A 27,579-nucleotide genomic window follows, 5' to 3' on the forward strand; every position below is an offset into this window, starting at 1 on the left:
GGTTTTTCTTTTTTTTCCATTTTTTCTCCTTTTTAATAGACGCCTTTTTCGCTCGCTCTTTCTGTTTTTGCCTGCTGGCTCTGCCCTGCGCCGCATCCCCGCCGCCGCGCCCGCTCCCCGGCGTGGCGGGTTGATGGGCTCCGCGGCCCCGGGGCGGCCGAGGCTCCCCCGCGGCTCGGGCCGCGCTCCGCGCACGGCGGCGCGGCGCCGGCAGCCCCCGCCCGCCTGCCCCCGCGACGGGCGCCGCGGGCTTTAGACGGGAATTTTTTTCATTTTTCTTAGCTTTTTTGGGCAAAGCCGTAGCGAGCGGCGACTCTCTCCCTTCCCTTCCCACCATCTTTATTTTTTCCCTTTTTTTATTTTTTCTCCAGTTTTTGATTTTTTTCTTTTTAATTCGGTTTTTTCTGTAAATTTTCTCGCAGCGGGCGGAGGCGCGGCCGGCGCATCCCCCCGCGGGAGGCGGCGGGACCCGCGGCCCCAGCGCGGAGACTGGCGCATGCCACAGCCCGCCTCGGCTCCGCTGCCCCCCGCCGCTGCCCCCCGCTGCCGCCGCATCCCGCCTGCCGGCCCCTTCATGCTCGGCGGACGACATGCCCGTTTTGTAGCCGGGGGCCCCTCCTCTCGTCCCGCATGTTCAGGACCAAACGCTCGGTGCTCGTCCGGCGGCTCTGGCGGAGCCGCGCGCCCGGCGGCGAGGAAGAGGAGGAGGCGGCGGCGGGCGAGCCCAGCGCGGCGGCGGCGGTGGCCGAGCCCCGGGCGCACTTGGGCGGGGGGCGCGGGTGCTGCCCGGGCAAGGCGGGCCGCGGCGGGCGGGCGGCGGCGGGCGCGGAGGCGGAACTGAAGGCGCTGACCCACGCCGTGCTGAAGCGGCTGAAGGAGCGGCAGCTGGAGGGGCTGCTGCACGCCGTGGAGTCCCGCGGCGGGGCGCGGACCCCCTGCTTGCTGCTGCCCGCCAAGGCCGACTCGCGGCTGGGACAGCACTGGTACCCGCTGCCCGTGCTGCTCTGCAAGGTGTTCCGCTGGCCCGACCTCCGCCACTGCTCCGAAGTGAAGCGGTTATGTTGCTGTGAATCCTACGGCAAGGCTCACTCCGAGCTCGTCTGCTGCAACCCGCACCACCTCAGCCGGCTCTGCGAGCTAGGTACGGCGGCAGGGAATGGCAGGGGATGCAGGGGGTGCGGGAGATGGAAAGGTGCAGGGGTTGGAGCAGTACAGGGATGGAGGGGAGACAGGGGTGCGGGGGTTAGAGGTGTGCAGGAGTTGTAGGGATGCGGGAATACAGGGGAATGGCGAGCATACAAGGTTGCAGGGGATTCAGGGGTGCGGGGGTTAGAGGTGTGCAGGGACTGGAGGGCATGCAAGAGATGGAGGGGATGCAGCGGTGCCGGGGCTGAAGGTGTGCAGGGAATGGAGTGCGGGGTGCGGGGGATGGAGAGGGTGCAGGGGCTAGAGGTGTGCAGGGTTGGAGGGGATGCAGGGGATGCATGTATGGAGGGAATACGGTGGATGCAGCCCCACTCACCTCCCAGCCCACAAAACTTTTTTCCCTTCTGGAGAAAAACAAAACAAAACAAAACCGAGCCACAACAAACAACAAATCCCAGAACGCGCGCAAAAACTTTCTATTGCCGTGGTTTATGTATTTCCTTTTGTATTTAGGGGAGGGGGAGACCCCCCCACCCCCCACCTCTGGGACCCCCTCCCCTCCCGGGGGCCCCGGCGCTGCCTCCCCGCCGTCCCCGTGCGGTGCCGGGGGATTAAGGGCCGGGCGGCCCCGGCGCTGCCGCGGCTCCGCCGAGCCAAGGAGGCCCCGATCAGACAGCCCGAGCGGCAGATAGCAGGGAGACTGGCGCCAGACGGCCCCTTTTGTTTATCTGACAGCTAAATATCAAGGCAATCACCGCCTCGCTGCCCTGCCTCCAACCCCCAGAGCTAAGACAAACAGTTTTGCTAAAAGAATGCCACTGTTATCATAAGTTCCTATCTTTTTTCTTTTTTTTTTTTTCTTTCTCATGGCTCTGCCTTTATTTTCTCTGTACTTCTCTAATTCCAGAGTCTCCCCCTCCACCCTACTCCAGATATCCAATGGATTTTCTCAAACCAACTGGTAAGTAGACTTTTTTCAGTGCAGGGTAAGAGATAAAAAATGGGAAAACAGCCCCTTTATCAGGGAAAGCCGTCTCCTGCCTTTGTCATGCATTTCGCTCTTGGGTTGCTTGTGTGCTTCTGTGCCTCCTGCTACCCCTGTAAGAATTAACATATAAGTTATCTAAGCCACCTTGTGCACAAAGTAGGATTTTAAAACTCCGGCAGGAAACTTCAGAAGGGATTGCAGTGCAGCGCAGACCTGTGCTGCTTGAGTCAGCCAGGAAAACCATAGGCTCCAGTTGGAAATGGCAGTGCTCCCGCACCCCTGGGTGAATTTTTAGGGATTTAGGTTGGGGTCCAGCACAGCATCTCCCTGATGCCTGGGAATCCCAACGAACCTTGATAGACGGACTGACTAGAAATCTCTCTTGAGTTTTATAGGAGCCTGATCCTGCCTCATCAGGTTGAAAAAAAAAACGGGAAAAGAGGTTGAAAAGTTCTTTTTTCTGACTTTTTAAATTTAAATTTCTTAGCACCACTATGCATGCCTGTTGCTTGTAATTGAACGTCAGGGTGCCAGGGGAGAAGCCCATTTGAGGCTGGCACCAGCTCTTTTGCGGTTGTCTGCATAAACTCTTGGCTGGCAGCGAGCTCGCCGGGTGTGAGATAAATGAGGCTGGGAGAAGGAGGAGAGGTGGGGAGGATCGGAAACGGGGGGAGCTCAGGAGGAGCAGCTCCTGGCTTCCTGAGGATTAGTGGCTCTGGAGTGCTGGCTGGAGCACGGTGGTCTCTGTGGTGGCGTCCCGCGGTTGTGGCAGACAGGGGAGGCACGGCACTGCAGGGAGGCAGAGGTAGATAGATACTCCTGAAGACCAGTGTCAGGTTGGTTGGTTGGGGTTTTTTGGCCAAAGGAACAGTGTCTGTAAAATCACCCCTCTCCAGTGTCTCAGGGCTAAAAGAAACCCCAACCCTGAGGCTGCTCTGGCGCTGTGGTGGGGTCTCATCCTGCTTGCTGCTCCCTTGGAGGATGGACTGTTGTTTTCACCCCCTGCAAACTCTTTGGGAACACTAATAAGTCTTTTTTTGCCTTGCGGAAATAAACAAAGTTGTTTAACAAACAATTGGGTTGCAAAGTATGAACTATCTTGCCTTGATGTGAAAAAAACAGGAGATAAGGGCTCATGAATGAAAGAGGAACATCCGGAGTAGGTTCAGCATCCCAAGCATGTGCTGGAATGCAGAAGGGTTGTCCTGTAATAGACTCTGAGGGTCTGCTGGATCATGAAGTTTTGTGGGTTTCACATAATATTGACTGCATCCCTGCAGTGCTCCCTTAAAAGTTCCTATTTTTACCTTCACGGCTTTTCTTTCCACCCATTGATGGTCCTGGGATGCAAAGGGGTTCAGAGCTGCGGGAGAGAAGGGTTAAAGCTTGATTTTGGTTTCCTGCAAAGATGTTAGGATAAAATCTATTAGCAGGATTTAAACATTCAATCTGCCTCTGCCAGGATCTCATTTTCAGTTAGCTGAATGATATATTTATTCATTAGCAAGTGTTGACATAAGGTAGCAAAATGTGTGTAAACAGAAAAGCAGCAGAACATGAATGTGCCATTTCGAAAGGAAAAGTTATTCCTATTGGCCAATAGGAAGTGATTAACGCTGCCCATCGGAAGCACAGAAACAACTGGGTTACTCACCAAAAAGTCCTCCTTTTTTTTTCCTTTTTGAAAGAAAAATCTGCTTGGCAGCTGAGCTCTGACTAACGGGGCTGTGACAGGCACCAGCGGAGCCTGGAAGTCTGTGGTGGCAGGTGGGTTTTGCAAGCTCAGGGTTTCTCAGCATTTCCTCTGCAGAGGACTGAGGGTTTCCCATCCCAGCCTCTGTGCCATCTCCTGTGGCAGCTGCCCAGCTGCATGTTGAGAACTCTAGGAAGGTGTGAACATTTTTTTACCTGGCTGATGCTCATCAGCCGTCTTCTCACCTGGGACCTTGGGCGGGAACCGTCCCTATGTTTAGACTCTATCAGTGGAGCTGGGAATGTTCTTCCAGCAGAAAGCTTCTGCTTTTCCACTGAGCATGATAGTAATGGTAAAAGTTTTTTAAGTGTTTAGTGCCATGTCTTGTAAGTGCTTTACATGGAGAGACAGGCAGGTATTAAACCTGGACTGGTGTGGGCTCTGGCAGAGGCTGCCAGATCAGAGAATCAAAAAAGGATTTTTGTTGGAAGGGACACTAAAGACCCTCTAGTCCAACTCTCCTGCAATGAGCAGGAACATCTTCAACTAGACCAGGTGGCTCTGAGTCCCATCCAGCCTGCCCTTGAATGTTTCTGGGGTGGAGGATCTGCCATCTCTGTGGGCAGCCTGTGCCAGTGCCTTACCACCCTCATCATTAACAGTTTCTTCATTCAATCTCATCAAAATCTCTCTTCTCTTTTAGTTTAAAACCCTTACCATGGGGACTAAATCAGTTTTTCTGGAGGGGATGGAGGCTGAGACAGGCTGTATCGCAGGCTGGAGGAAAGTAGGGATGGACAGGGAGCTGGGAGTCCACTGCAGGCAGTGAAATGCCACGTCAGGCTGTGTTGGTAGGATAGATCTGGTATTTGTGTACTTGTTGTAGAACAGAAAGATCTGCCCTTGATGGCTGAGTTACCTGAGAGAAGGCTGTAGGTCAGGCTGGCTTGCTCATTCATAGAATCCCAGAATGGTTTGGGTTGGAATGACCTTAAAATTCATCTCGTTCCAACCCCCTGCCTTGGGCAGGGATACCTTCCACTAGACCAGGTTGCTCCAAACCACCTCCAGCCTGGCCTTGGACACCTCCAGGGATGGGGAGGACTTTAATCAAGGGAAGGACTTTCCTTCTCCCTCACACAGGACGTTGGCAGGGATGGATGATGGAGGTGTGTGGGCACTCAGCATTCCTGATGTCCCTGCTGGAGTTGCCGCTTGCAGCCGTGCTGAAAGTGAGGTGGATAGTAGTTCCCTCATAATTCAGGGAGATTTTTGATGAAGCTTTAAGTGGGACAAGGGGCTGCAAGTGGCTCCACTGTGCTCCTGCATGACTGGTCTTGGTGGTGCTGGAGTGTGAGAGTGCAGGAAACTCACCGAGATGTTGCTGCAGGGCCGAATGCCCTCCTGTGGCGTCAGCTTTCAGGGGAGCTGGAGGTTTGGCAGCTCCCAGGAGCTATTTGACACCTTGCAAGGTTGGGATGGTGGCCAGAAGGAATAATTTTGTGTCTCTGCAATGGTTTTATGCTGTGGGAAGGCAGTGTTGGGAGGAGATGGATGCGTACCAGGCTTGGACAAATCCTGGTTTGGGTTGATCCTGCCACCTCTCTGGTGCCGAAGGTAAAATGAGCCCCAGTGCCCCCTAATAACAAGAGTCCTGGGCAGCTCTGTGGGTGGTAGGAGGAGTGCAGCAATTAATCCAGCCACACACAGGGCAGAGACCCCATGAAGGTTCTGACTTTGGGTTCATTCCACACCTGACTGTCATGGTTGGTCTAGAGTTGAGCTGCACCAGCTCTGCATTTTTTAAAGAGACTTCAGGGGGTGATTCATGGATGAGGGGAACTGTCTTGTTGGGCGATGGGACACGGGAAGGGAACTGAGGAAGAAGTGTGCAAGCACATCCCCCCATTGCTAGGGTTATATATTTGAAGTTTGGATAGGATTCTGTCCTGCCTGATGTGGTAACAGAGAACCTGGTATGATCCCTACGGCAAGACAACATGGAAAGGACCAATTATGTCCCTTATCCACAGGAACTCCTCAGGGAACTGTAGCTGCGGGCACAGGGAGCCCAGGGCAGGGCAGAGTGGTCCAGCCTGTGTTCAGAAAGCATCTGTAGCTCAAGCACTTGAAGCCATCAGAGGGGAAATGGCAGGGGAATCTTCTGTCTGGACTAAAAAGGGTTAAAAAAAGTAAAACCCCTATTTCTTTAAAGCATAGAAAGCACAACAAGGCATTTAGAGAGCATATCATATACAGTATTTCACAAGTAAGTCTATTTCCTGTCTCCCCTATTGTTTTCAGTTTGATTAAGTATATCCTGTTAAACTGTATATTCCTGTTAGGGCTTTTACTTTACTCTGATAAAATGAGGTTATGCAGACAGGTATATTTCAGGGGTGGGATCTGGAAGAATTGCTTTATCAGTAGGAAGAAAATCATTTTTGGCTCTCCTGGTGGTGGTCCTTGCTTTGAGATACAGATGTGAACGAAATGATGGCATAGGGAGCCCAAATTTGGTGAAACCCAAAGTCCCTGAGGACCAGAAGTTTGCATGAACTTCACAGGTCTTCTCAGGCTTGTTCTTCAGCTTGTGGTCCCACATGGTAGTGACCAAAAAGCTGGAGTTGGTCCGTAGGACCAGAAGATTGGTGTTGCTTCCAGCTGTTGTCACCTGGAGGAGCAGGCTTATGATAGAAAGGTCCCAAACCTTGAGCTCCAGCACCTGCATGCATGGGGAGAAACCTCTAAAGAAGCAGCCAGTCTTACCCTGCCCTTGGGTGGTGCACGGAGGAGTAGGTCCAGTTTCCCAGGAGGTGGCAATAAGATCTGCCAGCAGCTGGTGGTGACAAAAACTGAGTGGGGCACCACAAACTCAGCCCGATTGCTGCAAAAGGGCAGCAATGAGACGTTTCCCTTTCGGTTCCCATTTTGGTGAGTTACAGGTGTTGACTAAATTGGGTGCATAAAGTCACGATTTAAGAATTTTTGGAAGCTTGCTTGCATCAGAAGGGCGACAGCCTTGATGTCCTTAGCCGGTGACTTGTCCAGAGAGGTGGCAGCCAGCCTGTAATTTCTGACGGTCTATAATCAGCACTGGCTGGTGATGAAGCGCAGCCTTGACTGAGACAACGAGTTAGGGTGGATGCTTCTTGATGAACTACTGTCTCTGCACGGACAATTAGTAATCGCTTCCTGCTAAGCCCTTTGGAATGTGTATTCTGCTTGGGGCGATGCTGGGAGCCTGCAAAGAACCACCTATATACTGACTTTTTTTTTTTTTTTTCCTTTTCCTCTGCTCCAGCAGATTGTCCAGACTCTGTGCCTTCCTCCACTGAAACAGGGGGAACTAATTGTCTAGCCCCTGGGGGGCTCTCAGGTAAGAGATCTCTTGTTGCCCTTGATCTTGGATGTGGGTTGCGTTGGCTGAGGGTCCCGACAAAAGGCAAAGTGATGCTGGGGAGTTTTGGGAATGCACATCACTGAGAAGGGTGTGCTTGGAGGGGGAGCTGGGCTTCATTTCAGTAGCAGCTGTGTACCTCTTGTGCAAAATGATGTGTTGAAATCCCAGACAAGGTTCTCCATCCCTGAAAGCCTGTATTTCCTTCGAATTCCAGCCTCATTCTCCATTCATTTTTGGGCTGAGGCAGGAAGAGGCAAAAGGGCTGAGGCAGGGGAAGGCAAAGCAATGTTGGTTGACCATTCATTTGGATGCGTGGATTATGGGAGCAGGTGCTTAAGGTGCTCGTACCTTAAAGAAGGATCTGGTGTCAAGGTCTCCTTGACTTGGTGGGGGCATCTCTGGTCTCTGGGATGAGAGCCCTACTCAGATTTGGCTCCTTGTAAGGTTACCAGCATCCCACATCTGTTGCACAAGGCTCATGGTGCCCAGGGAGGAAAAGTGGCCTGTTTTTTTGTAGAGGATGTAGCAGAGAGAGTTGATGATCCTTTCGTATTCCTTCCAACCTGAGGTATTCTATGATTTCCGCTGTTTTCCTGTTTGCCATCTCCCTCAGCCTCCTGTTTCAGGATGGAGGCTCATAAGGTGGTTTCCCCACCCCTCTTGGGGTTTGCATAGAGACATAGAGTGGTTTGGGTTGGAAAGGATCTTTGAAGGTCATCTAGTCCAACTCCCAACCCCATTTCCAAGGTGTGATGTCTCCAGCACCTCACCTCTCACCCCAGACTGGCCACCTCAGTGTCTCTACCAGGATTAAAGTGTCTGAAACCATGTACCTGCAGGTACTGGCTGATGTTTGAAGGTGCCTGCCTTTGTGGGGATGTCTCCTTGATTTATGATTTATTCATCACCTTGAAACTGGCATTCAGAATTAGGTCAGCGGCGGCTGCACGCACGCATGCATCTGCCCCTGCCTCTCTCCAGGAATTGCGTTTGGTGTGGATGTGATGTCTTTAAGTGAGCCTTGTTTGTTTTTCTTTGGGTGTAATATATACCCTGTCTGTTATTTGAGAGGGGAGCATATTGTTTGTTCAAAGGCCCTAATGAGAATTAATCAAATGAAGGGGGAGAGGGAACAGGGAAACTTGTTGCTGTTTGGGGTTTTTTTCTTAAGGCAGCTTTGGGTTTTTTTATTTCATTTACTATTGGAGCCTATAGCTTCAGGGAATTTAAAAAAAGACACTGTAGAAAGAAAAAAGACAAGAAGCAAAACAACACAATAAGAATGTTGTTAGATCTTTTTTTCTTTTTTTTTTTCCTTTTTCCTCCTGAAATACACCCATTGCAGAGGGGAGGAGAGAGTTCGGTTCCACAGGATACCACATGAAATAAGCAGAGGAAGTACTCGCTCTTAAAAGGGGGCTTTCTGTAAAGTTCAGCCTATTGATAACATCTCGTCTGGCAGCTCTGCTCCCGAAGGGAAGGCTGGAGGTGGGGGCTTGGGCTGCAGGAAATAACATGGCTCGTTCCTGGTGCCTCCCAAAGGGCTGTGGGAAGGGGACCCCTAGCTCCTTAATTGAGCTTCTTCCCCAAATGAAAGCACATTTCCACCTGAAAATAGGCTTTTAACTTACTTTATTCTATTGTTATTATTTCATTGGATTGGATTTTTTTTTTGGTCGCCCTTATCAAACGTTCTCCCCCCTCCCCAAGCCTGGAAACAGAACCTTTTACGATCATTAACCGCTCTTTTTTCCTCCCCAAATGTAATTGTAGCCATTTAGTTTAATGAGGAGCTGATAGGAGAGTTGACTCTTGAAGGGATATGGTTAGCTACCCAAGCCCTGAAACAAAGCCGAATGCCTCCACATGAAAGAGCATTTGTTTTGAATTTGCTCTGATTTACTGGCATCTCCCTTCCGCGCGCTGAAGTGCAGCGCTGAAAATTCCCAACTGGAGAGACCCAGTCAAGAAAGGAAAATAAATGCACTTTGGAGCAATCCTCCAAAGCTCATTTTCTCCTCCTTTTTTTCCTACCCCCTCCTGCATATTTTAGTTAGCAGAAGAGTGTGTTTGAAGAGGGCTTTAATGAGTTATTGGCAGGGTACATGGCCAGCGCTTTGGCTTGGTCTTATCTGTGTTCAGGCAGATGGGGATGGGTGATGCTGGGTGGAGAATCCAGCATCCCTCATCTCCTCCAGACCTGTACATGTTGGATTTGCGGCTCCTTGATGAAAGGATGGCTTAAGAAAAGGAAAAAAACCTGTAATTATTTTGGTAGTTTGGAAACTGGAGTGGGTGTGTGAGGAAAAAGACGTCACAGGTGGTTGTTGTTGGTGGTGGGTTCCTGCAGCACTGCAGCCTTTGGTCATCAGTCATGGGTGGTGGATGCTGGTGTATTAGCAGAGATCAAGGTCAGTAGATCTGCTCTGATGTCTCAAAAAGCAGGATTTGGCAAGGAAGATCACTCTCAACGCTGAGAATTTGGGAATGGGGCCAGCCTGGGGTTCATGGCCGCTCTGGCAGGGGAATGCGTGGACGGGTTGAGAGGATGGTGGCAAGGAGAGCTTTGAAGGGACTCAAAGCGAGCATCCTTGCAGCTCTCCCTGAGGAGCCTTTGATGAGGAGGAGTCTCAGATCAGCCACTGCTGGGGTCTGTCTCTTGCTGGGGCTGCAGGCAGTTGTGTTGATGGATACCAGAGGCTCTGGAGGATGTGTGGCGGGGGGAGTGGCGTGGCCAGGGGGATGTATGGGGAGTGTTTCCCCCTTGTGATAACTAATCTGAGCTGCTCTTTCCCTCCCTCCCTCTGCTTTCTGTTCTCCTTCCTGACCCAGGAATGCAATCCTGGGTAGTCCTTCACACCATGCTGGTGTCCTCTTCTCATCCTACCTCTGCTCTGTCTCCCCCAGCCATCCCATTCTCTGGTTGATGTACCCCTTGCTTCCCCCAAGGCACTGGCTCTAACTTCTGTATTCTGGCTTTTATTTATTTTCTTATATCATCTTTATTTTTATCAGTGGTCAGCCTGTGGGTGGGTCAGGGCTCCTCGCTCACGTTTTCTCCCCCTGACGTGGTTGTGCTCAGGTATTAGTAGCCAGATCCTTTCTGTCCTCAGTGTGGTTAAAGAGCAAAAATATCCCATTGGAGATAAAAATAATTCCCGTAAATAGGAGACAGAGGGTGGTTTTCCTGTATTTTGAGCTGACTTGTTCTCAGCCGATGTGTTTGGTTACGACTTCTTTCAAACAAGCAAAGCCATGCTTGGAGAACTTGGAGGTGGCTGGCCCGTGGTCTGGTGGCATCAGATTGGTGGGAGCCAGATTCCTGTATGACCCATGGAGAAGCTGTGCTCCAAGGGTAGAAGTGAGCTGGTGGTGTTTGGTGGTGTTGGTGCTGAGTCTCCATGGAACATGATCCACCAGCCCTGGACATCTCTGTCCTGACCCGTGTGTGGTGTGGGGCTGGTGGCTCTCGGCTGGTGGAAGGTTGTGGTGTCCATGGTGGGTGAGGAAGTGGTTCTCCAGTAGGACAGGTGAATAGTGCTGGATCTGCTGGCAAAGCAAAGCTCTCAAGAAGCCCAGAGCTTGTCCTCGGAGAGGGAAAGCAAGTTGAGCTGGCTTGTGTCCTTGCCACATCCACTGCCTTTTTTATAGAGGTTGTTCCTATAATACCAAACCTGAGAGTTTTTCTGGATTTTGGCCCAATCCTGTTGATTTGCCCAAACTCTGGAAACACCCCAGGGTCTCCAAGAGCCAGTGGATGTTGAATGATAATACTTGGTGGGTGCTGGATCAAAGTTCTGCAAGCCTTGAGGCTGGGAAACCCACAAGGCTCTTCTGCAGCAGGCACAGACTCAGTTTCTCCCTCCCAACTCCACACCAAAAACACGGGGAAAAGATTTCCCCAGGCTGGAAAAATATTAGCATCATTCCCTACTCCAGCTCTCTGTGCTGTGGGACCTTGTCTGGTTTAAGGGACCTCTTGGCTGATTGACATTTCATTCCAAAATTGCGGACAGGCCGGGAATGTTTCACTATGCCTCTGATCCCCGCTGGTATCTGCTCGACGGGGAAGAAGCACCTTGTCCAAATCCGGAGATATTTGCCCCCCGAAGCGGCTCCCCACCACTCTCCCCCCGCCCGTGTAAACAGGATCCTGTGCTGTGTCTCCGCCAGAGCCCTGCCTGTGTTTTCCCGTTCCCCCTACTTCCACCTCCCTCCCCTACGGAGTTTATAACCTCCTGTGAAATGCCTTTATTTACAAATTGGCATCCTATTATAATCTGAAATTGAGACATCTTCCTGTGGAACTAGGATTGTATATTTGTCCCAGGGATAAACAATTGCTTGGGAATTTTTTTTTTCTTTAAGTCACTTATTTTTGGTTTATTTTTGAGCCTACGTCTTTTTAATATTTTTTAATTTGCTTTGAGCATCGCAGGGCGCTGCACCCTTTCCTTCCCAGCCTCGCTGGGAGACATGACCCCCTGCTCCTTGCTTACCTAAAAACCACGATCCTGTCCTGGAAAGGACAAGGTTATCAGGGGTTAACGCCAGGATGACAGCACTGGAGCCTCTGGAGCAGAGCAGGCTGCCTGCCAGACTAGGAGCCTCCCGGCTCGCCTCGCACATCATCTGACCGTGGCCGACTGGGAGGAGGGAGCTGGTGCTTGGCACCGGCCCCGGGCTCTTGGCTTGGCCACCCGCTCTGGTTCCTCCAAGCCCTGTGAGGGCTTCTTTTTTTTTTTTTTTTAAGGGGGTTCTCACCCTGTGGGGACCCCCCTGGGACACAGCCGGGATCCTCCTCCCAGCTCCGGGCGTTTCACCGATTAAAATGATTCCAAAGCAAATAGAATACATTTAATAATTACTTTTAAGTGCTCTAGAGCCTCTTGAGCCTTTCCTAGATACTCTTCTACAATGTGTTTTAAAAAAGAAATGATAGCAGAGGTGCTGCCCCCATTAGATAGTTTCAATCCATACCTGTACAGCTTCATTAAACCCATTTTTCCAGACGCCAGTAGATTTTCCCAGCTGAACGGTGCCTTTGGAACAGCTGATGATAAAATGCAGGCGATCCTAGAACCAGCAAGTCTGTCATAGGGGGATAATGGTGGGAACAGTGATGGGGACCATGATGGGGTCCACCTGTGTTTTAATCCCACAGCCTGGCACTTTTTAGGGAAGAACGAGGCTAGAAAGGCGAATTTTGGAAGTTGGGTGTCAGTTCAAACCGTGCTCTGCTCGCAGTAGCTGTCCTGATGACCGCCGGCAACTTGATCACTGGGGACATTTAAAACTCCATGGGACAAAAACACTCGTAGAGGAGCAGCCCCGGGCTGGCAGGGATGCAGGCTCCATCGTTTCCATCCCTGCTGTCTGCCAGTGGGTATCACTTACACTAAAGGAACCAGTAACATTAGCCACATGCACTTCCCCACCACGGGCATGGGGGGATGCCTGTTTCCAGCCACGGTGGCCAGCACCGTAAACCTCCCTGCTGGCTTACAACGGGGTGCAGCCCGTTTTAGGGTGCCCAGGAGGAAATTGTGTATAGGGACCCTGTCCCCAGCCCTAGCTGTGCTCCAGCAGGGTGACGGGCTGGGTGGTGGGTGGGTGCCAGCCCCACCGCCTTCCCCTGCTGGCGTGAATGACCCACGCCGCAGCCTGGCCGCCTGCCTACTGTCACAAAGGAGCTTCCTTCCCAGTTTATTTTCAGCACTGGGATATTATTAACTGCTGAGGCACAGTCTCTGTTCTAACCACCCTCGCTTTTTGCCTAAATCGCTTTGTTTCGCCCGCCGTCAGCGTGCCGGGGCCGCTGGCATGGCTGTGGTGCCGCAGGGGCACCGGCTGCGTCACGGCTGCTGTTGAGGAACAGAGGGCATGGAGGAGCCTGATCCTGCACGGGGCTGAGGGCGGGCAAGGGAAGGAGCTCAGCGGCTCACAGGATTTCCGCCTGCTGTCTTTGGATTAGCCCCTGGCTTTTCTTTTCTTTTTTTTTTTTTTTTTTTCCTATTCTTCAACTTCTCTTAATAAAAGCAACATCTTGGGTGTTGCTGTCTGCCTTTTTCTCTACAAGTTATTTTACTTTATTTTATTTCTCTCTTTTTTTTTTGTCTTTTTCCTTCCATTTTCTTTTCCTGTTTTCCCTCTTTTTTTCTTCTGTTTTCCTTCTTCTGCTTTTTTGTCTTTTCTCCTTCTTCTGCTTCTTCTTCTCCTCCTTCTTCTCCTTCTTCTCCTCCTTCTTTTTGTCCTGTTTTTATCTTCCTCTTTTCCTTCTTTTTCTTCTTTTACTTCTACTTGTTTTCTTTCTTCCTCCTGTTTTCCATCTCATTGTTTCCCTTCTTTTTTTATTTTCCTTCTTAATGCAAGAGAAGAGCTTTTCTGGGCAAGCTTTGCAGGGATTTTCCATCCCCATCCAGGGGAGGGTGGGGGCTTGGATTCCCTGTGCACAGACCTGCTGCCACCCTTGGGGGGGTCTTTGCCCATGGGCTCAAGTCATCAGTTCCAAAAAGCTTTTTCCACGGTGTTTTGTGCTGCTGGGGATGTGATGTGGTGTTTGCTAACAGACAGCCCTTTTCTCTCCTTTCTAATTTCTTTTTTATTTTTCCCCCATTTTTTTTTTCCCTTCCCTCTTTTGGGTTGCCATTTAAATGCGTGATGATAACTTTCACCCTGTTAATTAACAGGAAACATTGGGACAAGACAGGAAATTACATCAGTCTTTTATGAGGAAAGAGCCAAGAAAAAAAATGCAAGAAAACATAGTTATTAGTGAAAGGAAAGAAAGTGCCAGGGGAGGGAAAAGAAAGAAAAGGAGAAAAAAGGAGGAAAAAACATCATCTCATAGGTCCTGCTTTTCCAAGGGAGGCTGTTCCAGTACTTGATTTTACTTTTATTATGTTGAAAAATATTTGACTAGCAGGGTCACCTTTGCTTGAGCGCAATGGTCCAGCTTCCCGAGGAATTTTTTTTTTTTTTATTTTCATGCTTTTTCTCAGCTTCCTTCCCCAAACTGTGAGGCCTAGGAAGCTCTTGGCCGGGAGACTAATTTTGGTTTGGCTGCTCAGCCCTTCAAATTGGTCCCCACCCAGTGTCATTATCTTGGTTTTAACTTGCAAGGGGAAAGAAAAAAAAAACCACCCTGTAAGAGCTGGCTCAGCCCTTCTCTACCCTTTTAACCTCACTACATAAAAAACCTACTGGCTTCAGCCTCCCTGGTTGGGTTGTGCTGGCAGTGCTGAAGCACCGTGGGCTGGTGGCAGGAGGTCCTGGTGATGCTCTTGGTGATGCTCCTCTGTGTGTGATGACCCGTACCTGGCTCTGTGGTCCTTCCTCATCCTCCCGCAGCGACCAAGTGGGATCCCTGTTGGGGCACTGGGGTTTGGTGATGCAGCTTTGGGGTGAAGTCCTGGCTCCCATGGCTTTCCTGGCTTTTCGCTGAGCATGTGGAAAGGCAAATTTTGCCTTTTAAGTAATAATTCAGAACTGCTCGAGCTCTTAACCCTAGTTGCAAATATGTGCCTTATAGGTGTACATAATAAGTGAGACTGTGGATGGTTAAATACTAATCAAAATCCATTCAACCTCTATGTGTAGGTTGAATATGGATGGAGATAATTTATTCTATATATAATATATAGAATTATATAGGATATAGTCAACATACTTTATAGATATATATGTTGAATATATTCACTATATTCATTGTATATTGAATATGTTCCATATTTGTATAGAATTCTATATAATATTTATATAGGTTGAAGAGGTTTTGTTCATAGAAACCAGAACTGCATCAGTAAGAGGTGACTTTGTGGTGGAGAAACTCGGCTGTTAGGAAGGTGGTGGAAGTTCAGACATCTGTCACTTTTGCAAGTGGTGCAGTTGGCTGTGGATCCAGTGATTTTTGGTGATGGAAGGCTATGGGTTGAATGTATGGGTGATGAAAATTACCAGGCGTCACTGCTGAGGAGGAGCCCCACCATGGTGGGTGATGCAAAATCATACCAGTGCAGTTGAGTGTCTGTTTGCACATTGGTGTGCAAGGTGAGGTTTTGAGTAGAAAAGCAGGGAAAATGGCAAAATAGTCAAGAAACTAAGCCATGAGATGAGGTCCTGCTCGCCCACGCGGGATGCTGTCAGTGACCCCGTGGCTGGGCTCCGGCAGCACCTTCCCAGGCAGAGCGGACGGAGTCAATAACTCCATAAAATCATTCTTCGAGCAGGAATCAAGTAACAGGAGTTTTATTTGGAAAAGGAGCTGGGAGCCTGAAGTTACATCACTGCATTTGAACTGATGAATTCATTTTCTTTGGAAGCCAGTCTGAGACTTTTTAGCTCATGATAAGGAACAAACCCATAAATCATAGGCAGATGCCTGTAGTTTTCCTGTTCTTTGTCACAGCCAAGCATGGAAAATGTATCCTGGGTGTCAAGAGCATGAAGCCTTGGCTCACCTGAGAGTTGCACTGCAGTTATTTTCTGGAGAAGCTGGTGTGATGCTGGGCTTTCCAAGCTCCAGATTCCCTGGGCATTATCCCTGCGTGAGGATGCTCCTGGGTCTTAGTGATGCCCAGATCCTTTGGGTTTCATCCCCATGGGAGGATGCTGCTGGGTGTTGGTGACACCCCAGATCCCCTGAGTTTTGCGTCCATGGGATGATGCTGCTGGCTCTTGGTGACAGCCCAAATCTCCTGAGTTTTGTCCCCAGGGGAGGATCCTGCTGGGTGTGGGTGATGCCACCCCAGTCGTGGCAGGTCCCCACCTGGGACATGGCTCTGCTGTTGCCACCAGCAGTGGGATGAGATGAGCCACGAGGAGCTTTTTGGTTTTTTTTTTTAACCCGGGTGCTGCCGACCTGCCCCGTTTTCTAGCCCAGGGCAAACCTCTGCTGGCCTCTGTCTGCGAGAAGGGGGTGCCAGCTCCGCCGGAGCGCCGGGAGGGTTAATTACTTAATGAATATAATATTCTCTATAATTGCTACGCGTTATTAATCCAGAGCAAAGTGAGAGGCGAGGGGAGGGGTGTGTGTGCATGGCCAGGCTTGTGAACTCCTTTCCAACGCCATCCATCCTGTCTGTCCATCCTTTGATTGCCCCCTACCCGGGCTGGGGCTGGTGCTGTCCGTGTGTCCATCCGTCCATCCCTGGGCGGTGACCGTGCCCGTACGCCAGCGTGCTCTGCTGCCTGCTCTTAGGAATAGGCGTGATTAGATTATGAAGGCAGACAGAAGTAATGATTAACTTTTTCAGTCTGCCTGCTGTCTCCAGTCTGGCGCTGGGTGTTTTTTTTTCCCCCTAAGTAGGCCCTGGCCCCGCGTTGACAGGGTATTAGGTTGTAAAGAAAGCCAGGAGGAATGAAGGCAAGGGAGGGAGGGGAAAGGGGAGGGAGGGAGCCTTTTCCATCGGATCCGGGACTGGAATTTATTGGCAGGAATGCAGTAAATGCTCCAAATGCCAGCCCAGCTAAACAGTTTTCATAATTGTTACGGAGTGGGGCACGATGAACGTGAAAAGGACTTTTGTTCCTACTCTACTTTTTCCATGGGTTTACATCCCTGCGAGGGAGATGCTGCTCTGGGAAAAGTTGCTGGGGCAAGTGGGCATTTTTATTTTTTTGGTGTGTGGAGAAATATATATTTACGTCTGTTTTCAGTCTTTAGGGGAGAATTCCAGGTCAGTGTGCTGCAGGGAGAGGTTTTTTTTCACTACTGGAATGAGAATGAGAACAGCAGCAATGCTGTGTTGTGTATGTGTGTGTGTGTGTGTGTAATGCAGTTGGGGGCGGGGGAAAGATCCTAACACACATCTGTGTATTAGGTATCCATTTGGAAATCCTAAACTGCTCTACTTCAGGTTTTATTAAGGTCTTAACAGGTAACCCACATAGCTACATGTTGCTAGTGGAGAGCTGAGGCTTCCCTGGGGGCTGTATCCCTGTTCTTCCCAGGGCACCCCTGGGCACTGAGGGACCTTCCCTGCAGCACTGAAGCTTTATGTTTCATTGCAAAAGCTTTTTAAGGTCATCCTCTAAGCCCCAGCTGGCTGACTGCATTGAGGGGGGCTGTGACCCCGTGGCTGGCACGGCTCTATGGCCTCTGGTGGCTTTGGCATCTGCGGCGTGATTTATCCCAGAAAGGTGATGGGCAGGATGCTGCCACAGGAGCCTCCAGTGCAGCCCAAGCCGGGAGAGAGATTCTTGGCAAGCTCATCCTCACGTCTGATTTGCATTGCAGTAAGCCAGGAGCCCTTTGTGTGCTGGTTTCTCTTTCTCAGAAGGTTTCTGGTTTAGATCTGGGTTGGGTATGGGTGGGGAAGAGGTGTGTCCTGGTAGCTGCTGAGGCTGAGGCATGGAGGTGGTTGCTCCTCTCTGGGAGCTGGGGCTGCTACCAGCCCTGAGTCACTTGGGGCTCCCAGGGCAGCATCTCATGAGTGCTGGCTGTCTTTTCCAGATAAGTCTGTTGGCTGATTTGTTACAAAAGTGGAATTATTTCAGGTTGCCCTCAATGAAGGGGAGAAGGTTGGATAGTGCATGGGGCACTGGAGCACCTGCACCACCTCCTGAGGCAGGAAGTCCCCACCAGCACAGAACAGCAATGGGGACACATGCAGCAAAAATAGGATTTCTGGGGGGTTTTCACATGGATCTGCATGCCCTTGTGCCTCTTTGGATGGTCTGGGACTCTTAAAACCCCCATGGATTTTGGCAGGGCCGCTTTGGAAGGGTCTCACCTCTTTCAGCATCCCTTTGTCCCACCCAACTGTTGAGTTGGAGCTTGGGGAAGGGATTCCCGTCCTACTGCTTTTTTGAAACAAGGGAAAAGTTTTCCCACACCTTTGAGGGGTGCAGAAGGAGAGGCAGATAAAGAAGGTTCTTTAAATTAAAACTTCAAAAATAATTAGGCTGACTGTATACTAAACAACAGCAAAGAGGCCCATTTACTGTAAATATTATGAATGGATTTGGCTGGCTTCTTCATCCCCACCCTTCCTCTAAGGCTTTTCTCTGAGCTGAGTCGAAATTCGGCCTTCAGACAGCACGGTACTCTATAATTTGCATGGCTGATGAGGCCTGAAGCCTGGTACGGAGGAAACTGGAGTCAGCTGGCTCCTCTAACCACTGGAGACAGGCAGACAGGCATTTTTGGTGTGTGCTTGCATATTTTCCCCCCCGCCCCACTGCCTTGTAGCTCCAGCCTTGCTTGGCTTTTAAAGAGAATGGTCACAAGAAAAGGGTTCTTCTCTTCTAGAGTCGTTTTTAGCCGTGGTAATTGATTAATCACTGTAATTAGACAGTAGCAGTGACTAATAGGATGTTTATGAATCAAATTTCTGGTTTGGTGTACTCCATGAACTCGGCAGTTTCACTTGGGTTCTTCCTTTGCCGTCCTGCAAAGTAGGGGACATGGATCACCCTATCTTTTTTAGTATATTTTTTAATATTTTTGGACATCACTCCTGGTCCAGCCTTGGCATCTGCCAAGATGTTTGCTTTTGAGTCTCTGAAGGTCTGCAACAACATGCTTGTAGGGCTCCTTTCTTTCTCACTTTTATGTTCTTGCTGAATTAACCCTCAAAAAGGTCAGGGCTTGGTTCTAGGCTGGGGGAAGGCTGACTCAGGGCCACCACCAAGCTGGGATGGGAACCTGAGGGGATGTCCTCAGGGGTGAATCATCTCTACCCACCATCTCACCTGACCTCATTTTTGTCCTGATTTCACAAGGGGGATTCCCAGATGTGGGGAAGGTGATGGCAGTTTTTCATTGGGTCACCTGCGGACCAAGCAAAGCCCTCCCAAAATTTCAGGTCACTGTTAATACAAACCTGAACCAAAGCCCTAGAAAAATGGGGAAATACAAGACTCCTTCCCCTGATGGCTTCTGCCATATTTTATCCTGCTTGACCTCATCAGACTCAATCTTAGTAAACATCAGCAAATTGAAATCTTGCGGTGAAACTTAACATTTATTTTCATGCAAGGTTGACTGATTTTGCACGGAACAAGGAGCCATTTGAGTGATTGATTGGACAACTTGCTAATAAATTTAAAAAGTAATCTTAAGGCTCTTTAGCCTGCATGACTACTGTATATGCTGAGTAATAAGAGCCGTCTAATTAGACATAGACACAAATTTATGGTCTAGCCTGTCAATCCGCGGATTAAGGACTGCATTAAGTACCTACTGACACGATGGGCTGTAGTGGCTCTTAAAGAGATGTTATGGTCTATCATGTCAATAATCCACAGATTAAAGGCTCCCTAAGTAGGTGATGACGTGACAGACTGTCTCAGCTCTTGGGGGCTCTGGTGCTGGGGAGGTGGAGCAACCCCCAGGCCCCCTGGGCGGTGGCATCCCTGCAGTAGGTGAGGGTTTATTTCCTCTGCAAACAACAGGAGCTTTACACAGGACCATCCTCGAAGTTAGGCTTTCAGAAACCATCCCAGCCATCAAGAGCAGGGGCTCCTGAGGAAGGTGAAGCTGTCTAGCCCGGGTATGCTGGGAGGTACATAAGGTCTGGGGCAAACACTGCCATGGGTGGACCCTCCAGGCTGCCCACAAACTTTGTTAAAGGCACAAAGCCCCTTTTCTGCAGCAGGATATATCCTTTAATGTGGATTTATCCTTTATTTGGCCTTTTTTTCCCTTTGCTTTTGCTGAATGTTCCTGGAAATCTAGCTTTTAGGTATTTTTCTTTGTTTTGGTTTTTTGTTTGTTTGTTTATCTTTTTTGGTTTTTGGGGTTTTCTTTTGTTTTGTTCTGTTCTTCCACCCTGTAAGTCACCTGAGAGACTAGAAAGGAAGTAGGATTGCCATTCTGGGTGCCCATTTTTCTTTGTTTTGATGAGCACACCATGCTCTGTGTTCTCCTCACCTTGGTGTAATGTCTTCACTTCTGAAGTAAGGGGCCAGGGGGATGTTTTTCCTGAGGTCCTACAAAATCAGCACTTGCCAATAACAGGAGGGGCAAAACTGCAACTGGAGAAGTCCTGAGGACCCTCCAGAAGAGCATTTAAAACCCCGTGAAAACCTCTGGGTTTTGTGTCTCCGTCTCTTGCATCTCAAAGAGGAGGAGAAGATGAGGGTCATGGCACTGTCCTGGACACACAAATGCCACTTAAGGTCAGCCAAGAGAGATTATCGGGCGCGAGATGTGCTGAGCTTGGTCTCAGTGCTGGCCCCAGCCAGACACGTTGTGCTGACACCAGTCCAGTCAATTTTTTTTTTAAGCACAAATGCCCTCCGTGTGCGCTGATGGATAAAGGAGGAAGGACTGTAATGTGTTCATCTGCTCCTTGGCAGTGCCCATGGCACTTATTTTCCAGCAGAAAGCTGTCTTCTAGAAAGCCAGGCAGGGTTCTCTCCAGGTTTTTGAGTCCCCCAACAGCACAAGGATGTGGAGCTGCTGGAGTGAATCCAGGAGAGGCCACCGAGATGCTCCAGGGCTGGAGCCCCTCTGCTCTGCAGCCAGCCTGGGACAGCTGGGGGTGTTCAGCTGCACAAGAGAAGGCTCCAGGGAGAGCTCAGAGCCCCTGGCAGGGCCTAAAGGGGCTCCAGGAGAGCTGCAGAGGGACTGGGGACAAGGCCTGGAGGGACAGGAGCCAGGGAATGGCTTCCCCAGTGCCAGAGGGGCAGGGCTGGATGGGATATTGGGAAGGAATTGCTGTCTGGGAGGGTGGGCAGGCCCTGGCCCAGGGTGCCCAGAGCAGCTGTGGCTGCCCCTGGATCCCTGGCAGTGTCCAAGGCCAGGCTAGAGCTTGGAGCAACCTGGGATAGAGGAAGGTGTCCCTGCCCATGGCAGTGGGTGGAAGAAGAGGGGCTTTAAGGTCCCTCCCAACCCAAACCATCCTGTGATTTTTTTTTAAATTAGGAGACTTTTGTTAGTAGTTCAGGGTAGATGCTCATATAGTGAGTATTGTGCCAGGGTTGATGTTTGTTGGGAAATCCAGACCCAGGAATTAGGGAGAGGAGGGGGTGAGATGGTGAGAAGTTTAGGAAGGTCATGAGAAGATGCCCAGGATAAAAACCTGCTCTTTTGAAAAATAAATGTATATGCACATATATTAGAAAAAGTGTACATACGTGGTTCAGAACACTTCTACTGTTGGACAGTTTAATTTGCCTCTAATCCTGATGTCATTGATGAAAGATCCAATTACATGCTTTTAAAATCCTCATCAGGAAGGCTATTTTATTGCCATTTTCAGCAGTGAGTTGTTATCACAGATACTGCTGATAATTTCAACAGCCCTTGACGTGGTCAGCTGGGAGCAGTCCTGGCAGGTCAGATAACTCAGTGTGTGCTAAACTTGCTCTTTTCTTTCAAGGCTGGTTGACTATAGGAAAACCTTTAGCTAAAAAAAAACAGAACAAAACCAAAAGATCTCCAGCCTAGCTCCCCTCTACATTCATGAACCTGGCACTGGGACAAGGCTGAGATCTGAAGGACGACAGAGATCTAAAACAACCCCAGGACAGGAGCTGTGTTGTTTTAGTTTATTATTATTGCTTTCTAAATTCAATTTTGCTAAAATGCTTTGCTTCTTTGTGAATTAAAAAAAAAAAAAAAAAAGAACTTTTTCTTCCCAAATTCCTAATAAAACTGCTGGAGCTTGGAAAGAAAAAGTATGGATGACATGCTTTCTCATCAAGTTAAAACTCACCATGTGATGAGGAGAAAAGCCACACCAGAAATATCTTGCCAAGCAATGGGAGATGTGAGTCCTTCTGCCATAGCTTGGAAAAACCAAGTGTGGGACTTGATAAATTTGGGTGTTTCTGTGGTGTGAATGTCCCATACCCTCTGCTGTCTCTTGACCTCTTTGGTTTCTGCAGCTGTCAGTTTTTTGGGGTTATTGCTTTGTTATCCCATGGCCCAGGATTTCTGTATGGATGAAGCATTTTCAGGAGGAGCAGGATCATGCCCTGAGCCCACAGACAGCATGTGCACCCCCAGTGTGCAGAAATCCTGACTGTGGTCTTTTATTGAGCAATTTCAGGCAGGACTTGAAGTTTGTGAGGGTCAAGGCAAGTGGTGGGGAACCTCAGAGCCTCTTGTGCTGATTGGTGTGTTGGGAATTAGCTGGGATGATGCTTCTATGGAGGACAATGGATGCATTCGCAAAATTGGGGCAGCCCCTCAGGAAAATCCAGGAAGGTGTAAAAAATGTGGCAAAAAGAAAGTTTTCCAGTGGGAACGGGATATTTTGTAATGTGGTTGTGCTGGGGCATCACTGCTGATGAACCATCTGCACCAAAATTACAAAACGTTACCCCAGGGGCTTTGGGGTATTGCCTTGATTTCCCCCCTCTATGAGGAACTAGTGTGAATCTCTAGACCTGACTAAGAGTGATCAATACAACTAATTCCCTAAATTCCTGAGGGCAAACTCACTTTATTTTCAGTTATTTCTATACTATTGTTTCTTGACAATGAGCTTGCACAAGGCGCCGGGGGGAGGCTGCCAGAGCCTCAAGGCAGGCTGTAATGGAAACCATGGAAAATCCTAATAACCCAGTGATAGCAGCAAATGGAGGGATCCTTAATAACGAAATAATAGCGCGGATGTTTATAGCATTAAATATTATCATTGTTTGCTGGGATATGGGAACGCTCCCAGTTTGCTGGGAGTTTTCCAGCATTTAGAAAGGGACGTGTTTGCTCCGAGGAGCTCGTAAAAACGATGCTTTTAACTCAAAACAGGGATCCCAAAGGGTTTGCAGCTGTCTATGGGCTGTCGCACACGAGGATGTGTTGAGGAGGATGTGGCTGTGAATTTTCCTGGGATCTGGGTTTTTGTGTGAGTTTGCCGCAGGCGGAGATGGGAGCTGGATGGTGGGTGCCTGCCATGACCCCAGGTTGCACAGGGTGAACCCAGCAGGGTGTTTTTGAGCATAATACTTCTGTTTGCTTCATTTGCACAGATCCGTGATTATTGCCACCAAAAAAAGCCTTTTGGGAGGAAAAAAAGAAGTCTGTCACTGTAGGAAGCGTCTCTTGAGTCACTTTTTCCTTCTCTCCTGCCACCTCCTCTCCTGCCTGAGTGATGCCACTCGCTTTTCCCACCCCTTTTCCTGGCGGATGCCAGAACCAGGGGGGCGGGTGGGAGCAAGGGGGCTCTGCCGGGGTCCCAACAGCAGCAAAAAGAGGCTTTGGTGGTGGCTGGCAGGGAGGCCTGAACCTGTTTATCTGAGCTCTCCCTTGTATTCTCATGGCTTTTTGACTAGACATGCAGTCAACAGCCCGAAGCCCGCAAACGGAAGAGGCTCTGGCATATTTATACTGTGTGCTGGCATCAGCTCCTTAAAAAAAACCCAAACATCCCGGATTACCTAAGATTCGTCCTTGAGGTCTGGTCACCCCATGTCATTCAAAAAGCTAGTGGGATTCATTCATGAACTTCCAGCCCTCCATAAAGGTCTGTTCATTCATCGCCAAGGCAGTTTTCTATTTTTTTTTTTTTTTTTATTATTGGTAGGTTTGGTTTTTTTTCGTTTCCTTAAATGTTTTAGCAATTAAATAGCTCTCTGTAAGCAGCAGTGAGCTAGTTGTTACATGGTCTTCACTAATGCAAGCACAAATACCAGGTGAAAAAGTCCTCTTCTTCCCCCTGCCACCTCCTGAAAGGGATGCTTTTATGTTCAAATTGAGAAAAACCTATAGGAATTTCATCAGGGGTCCAATGGCTCCAAAATTCCCTCAGCTGCTGTAAAACAAAACCCAAAAGGCTCTGAATATCATCAGCAGGCCAACAGTAAGGAGGGAGGTGGTGAGTGGCCAACAGAGTTCCTCCTTTGGATGCAGGAACATCCTTCCTCTGGATCCAGAAGCATCCTTCCCATATTCCTCTGTCCCTCAGGCAGGTGGTGGAAGCTCCACCCTGGGGGTGTTTCTTGCCCCTCTGGATGCACTTTTGCGTGGAGGGCACCCCATTTGGGTTTGTGGGGAGGCAACCCAAACTGCCCACCCTGCCCCTCCTCAGTGCCAGGTTTCAGCAGCGCATAAAGTTACTCACAGCAAAGTCTTGTGAGGCACCAAAAAAGGGAGGTGGAAGGACAAACTGGGGTGCACCTTGACAGATGCTGTGCCAGGGACCACCCTAGCATGACCATAACCCCCATCCCTGGTTTAACCTGGGAATGAGGGTCCCTGTTTTGAGGCATACACAGTCAGGCCCATTTTTAGTAGCTGCCTCCAGCAACTGGAGAAATATTTTCCTCGCTGGCATAGAAATGAGGAAATTAAAAGTGTGTGGCTGGGCTTTTTTTTTTTTTTTTTTTTTTTCCCCTCCTCTCTTAAAAGCACAGTGCAGGGCTTGAACGAGATGGGAGGAAAATGCCTGCACTGGGAAAATGGGCTTATTAATAGCAAAAAATAGAGAGAGCAGGCAGCCAGCACGTTGCCCTGGGGAGGGTGGGTTTAGGGGGAGGGCTGCAGGAAGAGCTTTGAGTTGCTGGGTCACCCACCATCCCAGCTCCAGGAGTTTCTCCCATAGTTCAGGGGATTATTTTGGTAGTGCTCACTAACTTGCATTCCCAGCTTGATTTTTTTTTTTTTCTTTAATACTATTATAGAGATGAATAGTTCCCAGGTCTTAACATGCCTACTGAGGCTGGAAGGAATTACCCGCTGAGCAGCGCCAGGCTGCTTGGGATCCTCTGTCAGGAAAAGGGGCTTTCTCACATTTTTTTCCCTCCTCCTGCCTTGCTTTTTCCTCCTACATCATAGCCACGCTGCATGGGGTAACTATGGGAAAGGGAGTTGAGAGAAGGGCTACAGCAATGAATTTCTATGGTTTTTTGCAAGTTTTTAGACTGTTTTTGTTAACACGTGTGAGATTTTTGGTTCCTTCTATCTCTTAGTGCTTCCCATGGGTGTAGGGTGTCATCTGATGTGCCCATAACATCCATCACTCTGGCCCTGCAGGCAGGGAAAAGCCCCATGAACCAGAGTAGTCAAGTTCTCGTCCCCTCTGGTCCCACGGGGTGACTTTCAATGTGGTTTTCTTAGCAGTACCTCATTTTTTTCAGTGTCTGTGCACAGTAGATTGTTCATGGAAATGCATCCATTATTTGGTGGGTGAAAATAAGGGGGTTTGGGTGTTTGGTTGCATGAGCATCTCACCTCTCCTGTTGGCACTGGAGGTGGTCCTGGTGTGGGTGAGGGTGACTGTGCCGTTGGGGCTGCTGTTGTGCCTGGAGCCACTTTTGGGAAGGTGGACCTGGTGATTCAGGACCCATAAATCCAACTAGAACGAGGCACTGGAACAACACAGGAGTGCCGCAAACCTGGAAATGTTCTTTTGGAAACAGTGGGTTCACTGTGGACATTGATGTACGTGTGGACAAGATTGTGAAGGCATGGACAAGCAAGGTCCTGCCTGTTCTGCGTTTCTTTTGGTTTGTATAAATTCCCTTGATGCTAAATCTCTCTTTTTTTTTTTTTTTTTTTTTCTGTTGTTCTGCAGATTCTCAAGTTCTTCAGGAGCCAGGGGATAGGTCACACTGGTGTGTGGTGGCATACTGGGAAGAGAAGACACGCGTGGGTCGGCTGTACTCTGTCCAAGAGCCCTCCCTGGATATCTTCTATGATCTACCTCAGGGGAATGGTTTCTGCCTCGGACAGCTCAACTCAGACAACAAAAGCCAGCTGGTGCAGAAGGTCCGCAGCAAGATCGGCTACGGCATCCAGCTCACCAAGGAAGTGGACGGCGTGTGGGTGTACAACCGCAGCAGTTACCCCATCTTCATCAAGTCGGCCACACTGGACAACCCCGACTCCAGGACGTTGCAGGTTCACAAAGTGTTCCCAGGGTTTTCCATCAAGGCTTTTGACTACGAGAAGGCATACACCTTGCAGAGACCCAACGACCACGAGTTCACGCAGCAGCCATGGACCGGATTTACCGTGCAGATCAGCTTTGTGAAAGGCTGGGGCCAGTGCTACACGAGACAGTTCATCAGCAGTTGCCCCTGCTGGTTGGAGGTTATTTTCAACAACCGGTGACTCAAGACAGAGTGAACTCATGACATCTATACTACTTTGCTGCTATTACTTCCTTCTGAGTGCTTGCTTTTCGTGCAGACTTTTTGTTTTTTTTTGTTTTGTTTCGTTTGTTCACCCTTCCTCGTTTTGAGAAATAGCTTATGAAAGATTTTTTTTTTTTGTTTGTTTTTTGTTGTTTTTGCCTTTGGGGTATTTTGATAAATATATCTATTTTTTAAAAGTGTGAATGACCAATAACTCTCACAAGGGCGAGAGAAGGGTGCAGTGGGGATAGATCACATGAGATAATAACTTCACGCCTCTCAAAAGGATTATCCAATGGGGATCGATGGATTTGAAAGCCACTAGCTCTATGTTACAGCTCCTTTTCTTGGACAACATAACAAGGTGACTGTATTTTTGTACGCACCACCTTCCCAGTGACGGTGACACCGAGACCCCTTCCCCAGCAGTGCTAACCCCGCGTTGCCGCCGAAGGATGGTGCAAAACCTTCCCAGACAGGTCTTTTACTGACCTTTTGTGTTTCTCTTGTTGCTGGGTTCATGTCTTGTCACTGTGTTCATTGTTCCACTGCTTTTTCTATGTTTTTTATGATCGTGGATTGATGTAAGGGGAGAAAACAACAGTGGGGGGACTTCGGGCATGGCCTGTGCTTGATCATTTGAGCTGAGATTTGAAGTGACAGAATTCTAAACCTAAAAATAAATAAAAACAAAACTAAAGAAAAACAAGTGGGAAAAACAAGAGAAAAAGTGTTCACAATAGTTGGTGTGTTGTAACCTGCTTAGATCAGGTTATCCAGGTACCACCTTATCTGGAAATGCAGTTGTGCTTTCATTTCTTCTTGAATTCATACACGAGTATGATACTTTTACACTGTTCTTAGCTCAATGAGCATGTTTAGACCTTAACATAAGCTATTTTTCTAAATATAAAGGTTTAATTGAACAAGAGAGCATTCTTCTTGGAACTTTAGCATTGTAGTGCTTTGGAAAAACACCCACAAAAAAGAAAGGACTCCTTAAAAAACCCTGAGATTTATTAAAGAAAAAAAATGTATTTTATGTTATATATAAATATATTATTACTTGTAAATATAAAGACGTTTTATAAGCATCATTATTTATGTATTGTGCAATGTGTATAAACAAGAAAAAAAGTAAGAAAGATGCACTTTGCTTTAATATAAATGCAGATAACAAATGCCAAATTAAAAAAAAAAAAAAAAAGAGAACACAAGATTGGTGTTTTTTCTATGGGTGTTATCATCCAGCTGAATGTTTCTTTTTCTAAAGGAGTCTATGTTCCATTAAAAAATAAAAATGTACACTTGATCCCAAAA

The 27,579-nt window shown here is 48.8% G+C and overlaps 1 protein-coding gene across 2 annotated transcripts; it reads left to right on the forward strand.

The window, feature by feature from the left end:
• The first annotated feature begins 208 nt into the window (after positions 1–208).
• SMAD7 (SMAD family member 7) lies at positions 209–27,579 on the forward strand. Of its 2 annotated transcripts, none has more exons than XM_039567364.1 (4): positions 209–1,141; positions 2,054–2,107; positions 7,132–7,206; positions 25,698–27,579. In XM_039567364.1, exons 1-4 carry the CDS (start codon positions 631–633, stop codon positions 26,234–26,236), a joined length of 1,179 nt encoding a protein of 392 aa, XP_039423298.1. In that variant the 5' UTR covers positions 209–630; the 3' UTR covers positions 26,237–27,579. The 2 variants fall into 2 exon arrangements, with proteins under 2 accessions (XP_039423298.1, XP_039423299.1); XM_039567365.1 differs by having other exon boundaries at positions 7,135–7,206.

The sequence above is a fragment of the Corvus cornix genome, chromosome Z (genome assembly GCF_000738735.6).
Source record: "Corvus cornix cornix isolate S_Up_H32 chromosome Z, ASM73873v5, whole genome shotgun sequence".
Classification (NCBI taxonomy): Eukaryota; Metazoa; Chordata; class Aves; order Passeriformes; family Corvidae; genus Corvus; species Corvus cornix.

Bases quoted from the DNA above. Each gene is read 5' to 3' on its own strand.
- SMAD7 (XM_039567364.1), top strand. From the start codon at position 631: ATGTTCAGGACCAAACGCTCGGTGCTCGTCCGGCGGCTCTGGCGGAGC. The intron at 1,142-2,053 runs GTACGGCGGCAG...CTCTAATTCCAG, and splicing joins CAGCCGGCTCTGCGAGCTAG to AGTCTCCCCCTCCACCCTAC. The intron at 2,108-7,131 runs GTAAGTAGACTT...CCTCTGCTCCAG, and splicing joins GGATTTTCTCAAACCAACTG to CAGATTGTCCAGACTCTGTG.